Genomic DNA, 9,163 nt, shown 5'->3' with positions numbered 1-9,163 from the left:
TGACATCTGGTGGTCGCTCTGGGGTACTGCATGAAGACATAAAACTCCATGGAGACGTGAGGCATAAGGAACAACAAAATACAAAATGTACACATGTAAACATAAACAATAGACATCCCTCCCTCTGCACAAGTGTGCTTTTATATTCAGCCTTTCCAATAGTTATTTTGGGACCAACAGATATTTCTTAACTGAAAATGCAAACAATCTGAACATAATCTGAAAATCTCTACAAATCAATAAAATTATTTGGCACATTGTCGCTTGGGAACCACAAACAGTGCAGACAGTCGTACCCCATAACTAGTACCAGAGGAACACCGCTCAATAAGTAGGGGAATAATATGTGACTGCTTTAATATTTTCTTACAAAGCCAAGGAAACTTCACACTGCTGTGCCCTTTCTCCGTAATTAAACTGTGCCATTGTGGAACTGGCATTCCATCTATGATTAATTATTACATTAATAACCTTAATTAAACCCACTAATGGAATTTTGGTCACAAAGCTGGGAATCTTCACCAGGTTCATAACCAGTCTTTTTTTTTTTTGAGTAAAAAATGTTTCCTGTAACAAATATGTATTAAACCGTGTATAATGACTATGTTATTCATTTTAAAAAATCTATTTAAAAGAAGCCTGTTTCAGTCTGGCTGAGTGAACTGGGCAGCCACTGCCACTGCGCGTCTTAATCTCCGCATTTGAAGAATTTTTCATTTTTGATCGAACCACTCGTTCAAATGAACTAGAAATCAAATTAGCGGAAAGCAGAACGCGTCTGTGTCAAGCGCTCGGTCACGCATCTCCCCGTTCGTTCGATAACTTCTCTTTTCGGTCGCTCGTGTGGTCTCTGATTGGTCCAGATCATGACCCGTTTCACCGAATGAAACTGAATAAACCTCGCTGCAAGACAACTTGCTTTGTGCGATAAGTGACACCTCTGTTGCATGATATGAGACTATATAAAGGGTTTTGATAGCTGTATCATAGCATAACTGCATGGATGATTGAAGTGTGTTCGGAACTTATGAAACAAAACCACCAGAGACCCAAATAATGTCTCATACACTCTTTTGTCCAGAATCATCACATCTGTTTCTGTCTCCTTTCCTTAGTCTTTCGGCACTCTTTCTTTTTCGCTTTAATAAAAGGAAGTCTCTTGCTCTCTCTCTCTCTCCGTCCATCTTTGACAGTTATCTAGGCTCCTTTTATGGCTCTCTATACTCTCCTCATTCCCAGGTCTGAGCGTTCTTGATGGATTTCTGATATTTAATATTCTGGATTTCATACCCAATGATTATGCCCTTGGAGAGCTACAAATAAGGGCAAAGACACCATTGAAAGTGTCACCTAAAATACAGCATTAAATGAACCACACAGAAGCTTTATTCAGGGTTCTGTAAAACCATAAGCCTGGCAGCTTCAAGGTATTTTTCAATGGTTAAATTTAGTTGATTATTTATAGCTATACATTATACTTTAAAAAATTACTGTATGGTTTAATTTTTTCATATTTAATAAAGAATACATTCAGAGAACATTTTGTTCTAACGTCAACACGCTCTAATACATGTTTTGACCTTACAAGTATGTCCACCCAACTATACTGTCCGCCGCTTTTCACAGCAACTTCCTGCCCCTGCGCACGAGCCCCGTTTATAATATACTGCTGTTTCCGGTTTTTCCCTCTTTTCGGCAGCGGCTACGTACTCGCCAACATGCCTGTGAGTGTTCGACCCTCAGTCAAGTTAAATGTAATTCTGTAAGACACAAACACAACAACTGGGAACCGCGACAATCGGTGCAAAGTAAATTCGCAAGTGAAGGCTCAGTCTTCGTGCGCCTGACAGCCTTGAAAAACACAAAATTAACGCGAATCGAACTCGTGTTGTGAGTCTAGTTCTGATACAAGATGGCGGCGTACATAACAAAATATCATGGGAGGGCAGATAAATGTTTATGTGACGTGCATGTTAAATATTAGCCAGATATCCGACTAAATTGATTGACACCCGTGTTTGTTGCCTTGACATACGTTTATAGCCAGGCAAATGTTCGGTTTGTATCCCATCCTTCTCAGTGATTGCTGAATTTGTGATGTGACACTCAGTCGATTAAAGTTTTCAGTCGATTAAAATAGCAAATGGAAAAGTGTACCGCAGAGTATCCAAATAATATATTCACTGAGACGGGTAAACTGAATCTGAAACACTTGTTTTGTTAAATGAAACCATTAGCTGTAAATTAGCTACCAGTTAACGCAGGCCCGAGATTTCACTTGTATCTAGGTAGCCATTATGTTATTCGGGGTGCAGTTAGCTGCATCTATTTTACACATCTGTGAAAAGTGACTTTTAAAATAGTGGTGTGGAATTTACGCAATCATTAACCAGATGTCAGTTTTAAAACTACCGCTCATTGCAGTGAGTGTGTTCTAACGTGTCGTTTATATCGCGATTACGCTGCTTGCAGCTGGTTGAATTTTGATCATGTGGCTGACACATGTCTTTTGCCTACCCCGTCAGCTCGCAAAAGACTTGTTGCACCCGTCCCCAGAGGAGGAGAAGAGAAGCCACAAGAAGAAGCGTCTCGTGCAGAGCCCGAACTCTTACTTCATGGACGTCAAGTGTCCAGGTTCGTGTGCACGCTCCGTCTCGTCCCCCGTGCAATCTTCTACGCTGTCACATTAAGTCCTGAAGCATTTTTTCAGTGTATATCTTTATGACTGATAAAATAAGCACTAGTGAAGTAAACCTGTGAATGGTGAAACGAGCCTCCTTAACATGGTTGGTTGAAGTGCCTCTCAGGGTCAGTGATGTCATCAAAGTTGTAATATTACCATCAACCAAACACTGCATTACAATAGTCATTTAACCAGTCAGCATGTGATATTTGGTGTATACTGGGTTCCAGCTTCTCTAGGATAAAGTCTTGATCACATTCAGTTTTTGTAACCTCATTTCCAAAATAAGACTGCAGTAATTGGTGCCTGAGAAAAGGTTTCTCCGTTAATGAGAGTTTTAGGTCACTTGTATTGATGACTGAGCTAAGTTGGGCTGACAGCGGGGACCAGACTGATTGAAGATCCTCCTCGTAGTCCGGTGGCAAAATCGTTATTCGCGGCTTGTGTGAGAGACCGGTGCCACGCACAGGATTGGGAGACCTGTTGAAACCGAGCCTACCAAAAACGGTGACCTGTGTACACAATACCAGGCTTTGTGGGGTCCCGGTGATGTCATGGTCCCTTTGTGACCTCATAATGATCGCATTCTCATTGGAATGCGAGATGGCTCCCAGCCCACGGAGCAGAGGCAGCGGCCAGTGGTCTAACGACGAGAGCTTTTTCTCTCACGCCTCTCCGGAACACTGTTTCTCTAAGTAGGAAATTCTGCGGCTTTTTTTGGCAAAGCGCCTAATTGTACCATTGAGCGACCGAGATGGATCCGTTTCTCCCCGGGGGCGCTTTTAAAAACGGGGGAGAGAAAAAAACCACGCAGCGGCCGAACGGCGTCTAACCGATCGCTCGCCTCGCTGAAGTAAACAAACGAACGGGCTAAATTAATCATCGGACGCGCGGCGGCGTTGGGGATAGCGGCTCGTTAGGATCGGGGCGGCGTTCGGCGGCCCCGCCGTGGCGCCCGGCCGTTTCCCGCCTTACCGCGCTCTCCTGGGAGAGCCGGGCCTGTCCCGCGCGGTGTAATTGAATGTAATGGGTCTTATTTATAACCCGCCCCTGAGCCTGGCGGCTGATGAATTGGGAGGACGCGTGCGCCCTGGCGTACCGGCGAGGTGCCCGTCTGCGAGCGCTGGGTTCCGCCCGAAGGCCCAGAGAAGGGCGGCCGTTTTTGTCGCCGAGGCCCGGAGGAGCGGCGGGGCGGGGCGGGGCGGGGCTGGGCTTTCCGGCGCGCTGGGATTGGCTGGCAGGGGGGTAATAGTGTCGCCCTTGATGACAGCCCTCACGGTCACGGATCGGTGCGGCGGGCGGGTTTGGCAATGCTGCCTGGAGCCGGTGGCTGTTCTGAGATCAGTGGGTAGGTTTGGCAGTGCTGCCTGGAGCGTGGTGGCTGTTCTCAGATCAGTGGGTAGGTTTGGCAGTGCTGCCTGGAGCCGGTGGCTGTTCTGAGATCAGTGGGTAGGGTTGGCAGTGCTGCCCGGAGCCAGTGGCTGTTCTCAGATCAGTGGGTAGGTTTGGCAGTGCTGCCTGGAGCGTGGTGGCTGTTCTCAGATCAGTGGGTAGGTTTGGCAGTGCTGCCCGGAGCCAGTGGCTGTTCTCAGATCAGTGGGTAGGTTTGGCAGTGCTGCCTGGAGCGTGGTGGCTGTTCTCAGATCAGTGGGTAGGTTTGGCAGTGCTGCCCGGAGCCGGTGGCTGTTCTCAGATCAGTGGGTAGGTTTGGCAGTGCTGCCTGGAGCGCGGTGGCTGTTCTCAGATCAGTGGGAAGGTTTGGCAGTGCTGCCTGGAGCGTGGTGGCTGTTCTCAGATCAGTGGGAAGGTTTGGCAGTGCTGCCTGGAGCGCGGTGGCTGTTCTCAGATCAGTGGGTAGGTTTGGCAGTGCTGCCCGGAGCCGGTGGCTGTTCGCAGATCAGTGGGTGGGTTTGGCAGTGCTGCCTGGAGCGCGGTGGCTGTTCTCAGATCAGTGGGAAGGTTTGGCAGTGCTGCCTGGAGCGCGGTGGCTGTTCTCAGATCAGTGGGAAGGTTTGGCAGTGCTGCCTGGAGCGCGGTGGCTGTTCTCAGATCAGTGGGAAGGTTTGGCAGTGCTGCCTGGAGCGCGGTGGCTGTTCTCAGATCAGTGGGTAGGTTTGGCAGTGCTGCCTGGAGCCGGTGGCTGTTCTCAGATCAGTGGGTAGGGTTGGCAGTGCTGCCCGGAGCCAGTGGCTGTTCTCAGATCAGTGGGTAGGGTTGGCAGTGCTGCCCGGAGCCGGTGGCTGTTCTCAGATCAGTGGGTAGGTTTGGCAGTGCTGCCTGGAGCCGGTGGCTGTTCTCAGATCAGTGGGAAGGTTTGGCAGTGCTGCCTGGAGCGCGGTGGCTGTTCATAGATCAGTGGGCGCGCTGCTGTGCATCACCCCCGCCTTCCCCCTTCCCTTCGCTGACCCCAGTCACGCCAGCTAACAAAAAACATTCTCGCAACGTTCCTGTGATGTAGTGACCATGTTTTACCGTTGACAGAACATTCCAGTTTCATTGTGAGAACAGTTTGACTGGGATAATGCTCTTTTGCATTCATTTGAATATTCTGTGGCTCTCGAGATCTGCTATTCAAATAATTCGGCTGTATTTCCTGGTTCTTTTTTTTGTTACATAAGTACTCGCTACTCGCACGCAAACTCATGAGTGATGCTGAACGTCGCCAGTGGGTTTTTATGTTATACAAGGTTGTTGGCCTTCGTGAATTTTGATGAGAAATTGAGATTCCATCGCTTTCTGATGTTCAAGTGCGGAAGCGTGTCTGATCTGGTTGCATTTTCCCGCTGGTGCAGTCGTCACGTGATCCCATTCAGCTGTAGTCCGTCGGCCTAGACGTGGCGTGAACCAGTAGCTGCTTTTCTGCACCGCAATGGCTGTCATGTGAAATCTCAGGCATCTTACTGGAGCAAATGTGCACTTGAATTCTGTGTCAGCGGGCACGTGTATGGGATGTTAGAGCCACAATGGTGCCTAAGTGCATGGAATGCCACTGCGAGGTTTTCTGTGAGGGATGTTGGAGCCACAATGGCGCCCTTCTGTGTGTGTGGAATAGAATGCCACTGTGATTGACATTAGAGCCACAATGGGGCCTAAGTGTACATGGAATGCCACTGTTTGGGATGTTGGAGCCACAATGGCGCCTGCGTGTATGAGGAACTCCACTATAAGGCTCTCTGTGAGGGACGTTCGAGCCATGGTGTCACCCGTATGTACGTGTGTGTGTGTGTGTGTGTGGGTGGGTGGAGTGCAACTGTACCCGTGTGTGTGTGTGTGGGACGTTCCTCTGATGACCTCACCCGCTGTGCCCCCCCTCCCCTCCCCCGCAGGTTGCTACAAGATCACCACGGTGTTCAGCCACGCGCAGACGGTGGTGCTGTGTGTGGGCTGCTCCACCGTGCTGTGCCAGCCCACCGGGGGGAAGGCTCGCCTCACAGAGGGTCAGTAAACACCCCCTCCCTACCCCCACCCCCACACACTGAAACCTCTGTGTGTGTGTGTGTGTGTGTGTGTGTATGTGCATGTCTGTGTGTGCGCATGCACGCATACCTGTGTGCACGTGTTTGTGTATGTGTGTATGTGTGCACGCATTATCTCTGTGTGTGCGAGCGCGCGTGTGTACGTTCGCATGCGTGTGTGTGTGTGTGTGTTCGCACCTTTCTTCTGTAACAATACCGGAGAAGGCCTCCACTCGAAATGTCCTTCGGCAAGTGCTCTTTCCCCCCTGTCAGCGCTCCTGGCTCCTGATTGCTCTCGGGTGGCAGGTGTCCGCGCCTGTGCCGTGACAGCAGGTCAGCGCCGAGGCTGTGCGGAGCGCAGCGTTTCCGAAGCCGCCCGTCCCAGGCGTGCGCCGGCGTACCCGCCAACCTCTCGCCCGCTCGGAACGCTGTCGCGCAGCGTCTGTCGCTAATCGTCGTTTATCCGTTCGCGCGCTACGGAGCGCGGCGCAGCGAGCGCTCGTCGCCGCGGCGGCGAGATCCCTCCCACCTGTCCTGTTTATGCCGGCGCCATAGCAACAGCAACCCGGCAGCTTTATTTTGTGCGGTTCCATGGCAACGGCTAACCTACTTATGCGATTTTTGCTAATGACGGTTTTCCCCGGCGTAGCTGAATCCTGCGTTTGCCGGTTTTGGCGTCTGATGACACGTAAACGGTGCAAACGGAGCGTGGCGCGATGCTTCTCCGGGCCGAGGCTGGGTTCGGGAGCGCCGCTTCCCTTTACTCCTCTCGAGTCTTTAAGGACGCCGGGGCCTTGTGGGACCGGGTGGGGGGGGGGCGCCATGTGACTCGATGACACAAGTTACTTTCTCTCAGCGTAGAAAAGCCCGCTGTCAAAAGTCCTAGCTGCCTTTTAACTCTTTGAAGAGGAGGTTTTTATGTAATGTTTTTTCTCAGAATTCCACATCAGTGTTCTAGAACTCCACTGCTTTCAGTTACCAGCAGTGATTGTGACATCAGCATTAGAATGTTCAGTCACGAACATTCTAATCATACACATGCAAGGGTTAAGGCACTGGCAGGGCCCCAGGCCCGTGTTCTCGTCAGAATCCTCTTCCCCCACGCCCTCGTCTCCCATGGAAACCACGCTTTACTTCTGTCGTCGTCTCTCAGCGCTGTTGTGTCAGACACCTCGTCTCCTGCGTGTAGTGATTTGACCTCTCCCTGCCCCTCCCCCCGTTTAGGTTGCTCCTTCAGAAGAAAGCAGCACTAGCTGCTCGTCGGCGACCCCTGTTGGAAGGGATGGGAGAGGCGGGGTTGGAACCCGGGGGATCTCCGGTAGAGCCCCCACCCCGGAACGCCGAGCGACCCGGGCGGTGAGCATCGGACCCGGCGCCGCCCGGACCGGCGCTAACCGGACTGACGGATCGCCGGAGCACCCCCCCACCCCCCCCCCACACACACACCTCCACCCTGGCCTCTCTCACAATAAAACGTGTCCTTTTTTTTGTCATTGTAACAACTGGTCCTTTCTTTGTGTGTGTGTGTAGGTGTGTGTGTGTGTGTGTGTGTGTGTGCGCGTGCGTGCGAGCGAGCGAGCGTGTGTGTGGGTTTATATGTATATGTGTGTGTGTGTGTGTGTGCGTGCAAGTGTGTGTGTGGGTTTATATATATATGTGTAGGTGTGTGTGTGTATGTAGGTGTGTGCGTGCGTGCGAGTGTGCGTGGGTTTATATATATGTGTGTGTGTAGGTGTGTGTGCGTGGGTTTATATATATGTGTGCGTGTGTGGGTTTATATATATATGTATGTGTGTGTGTGTGTTTATATATATATGTGTGTGTGTATGGGTTTATATATATATGTGTGTGTGTAGGTGTGTGTGCGTGGGTTTATATATATGTGTGTGTGTGTGGGTTTATATATATATGTATGTGTGTGTGTGTGTGGGTTTATATATGTGTGTGTGCGTGCGTGCATGTATGTGGGTTTATATATATATATGTGTGTGTGTGGGTTTATATATATGTGTGTGTGTGGGTTTATATATATGTGTGCGTGCGTGCGAGTGTGTGTGTGGGTTTATATATATATGTGTGCGTGCGTGCGAATGTGTGTGGGTTTATATATGTGTGTGTGTGTGTGCGTGCGTGCAAGCGTGTGTGGGTTTATATATATATATATGTGCGTGCGAGCGTGTGTGTGGGTTTATATGTGTGTGTGTGTGTGTGTGTGTTTATATATATGTATATATGTGTGTGCGTGCGTGCGAGTGTGTGGGCTATATGTATATATGTGTGTGTGTGTGTGGGTTTATATATATATATATATGTGTGTGTGTGTGTGTGTGTGACCGTGCCCCACCGTTAGCGAGCCCAGTTCAGGCTAAGTGCATGAACTGGGCCCCCACCCCCCCCCCACCCCATCTCACACCCCCCCCACCCCCGTCTCGCACCGCCGGGCTGGCAGCCGGGCCCAATTAGTCGGAGCGGGGCGGGGGAGGCGGAGCGAGGCGGCCGCCGGGGCTGATTGCCTGCAAAGGGATTGGAATCGCGGCGCCCGTATGGTAATTTAGAGCAGGCCCAAATCTCGCGCCCGCTGTTAGCGGCGGTCATACGGAGATAATTTGAGAGCTGGTCTTGGCAGAAAAGCCTGGGAAGTCTTTTAGTGACCGGCAGCATTTCTGGGATTTGAGTGAGACTTCATTAAGTCCCCGGTACTTAAAATGAATTGAATTTGAACGTAATTTATTCTGTCCTATTATATTACAGATTTCTTTTGCTTTGCATAAATACGCCCGCATGGCAAGGCTAACCAGAAGCCTAATTGCTATATTAAGCATCGAAAATAAACCACATGGTTTATGTTTCTTAAAATTAAAAAAACAAAATTTAAATAAAGAGTTTAGATTTTGAATGCTGGTCTCTGGCTGTTTACCATGGCCTGTTACTGTCCAGGAAGCAGTCTGGTGTGTCCTGTTAGGAGGGGAAGGGGCTGGATAAATAACGAGAGGATTTCTCCAGCTGAATGTTAAGACCGGTGGAA

General features: G+C 50.0%; 1 protein-coding gene across 1 annotated transcript; it reads left to right on the top strand.

The window, feature by feature from the left end:
* Positions 1-1,657: 1,657 nt before the first annotated feature.
* Positions 1,658-7,631, top strand: rps27.1 (ribosomal protein S27). Its single transcript, XM_035429617.1, has 4 exons — positions 1,658-1,724; positions 2,526-2,634; positions 6,010-6,120; positions 7,363-7,631. Exons 1-4 carry the CDS (start codon positions 1,719-1,721, stop codon positions 7,389-7,391), a joined length of 255 nt encoding a protein of 84 aa, XP_035285508.1. The 5' UTR covers positions 1,658-1,718; the 3' UTR covers positions 7,392-7,631.
* Positions 7,632-9,163: the final 1,532 nt, after the last annotated feature.

This window comes from Anguilla anguilla, chromosome 8 (genome assembly GCF_013347855.1).
Source record: "Anguilla anguilla isolate fAngAng1 chromosome 8, fAngAng1.pri, whole genome shotgun sequence".
Lineage (NCBI taxonomy): Eukaryota > Metazoa > Chordata > Actinopteri > Anguilliformes > Anguillidae > Anguilla > Anguilla anguilla.
This window is presented reverse-complemented; position numbering and strand designations above follow the sequence as displayed.

Coding starts and splice junctions, on each gene's coding strand:
- rps27.1 (XM_035429617.1), top strand. Junction 2,635..6,009: donor CATGGACGTCAAGTGTCCAG/GTTCGTGTGCAC, acceptor CCTCCCCCGCAG/GTTGCTACAAGATCACCACG. Junction 6,121..7,362: donor GAAGGCTCGCCTCACAGAGG/GTCAGTAAACAC, acceptor CCCCCCGTTTAG/GTTGCTCCTTCAGAAGAAAG.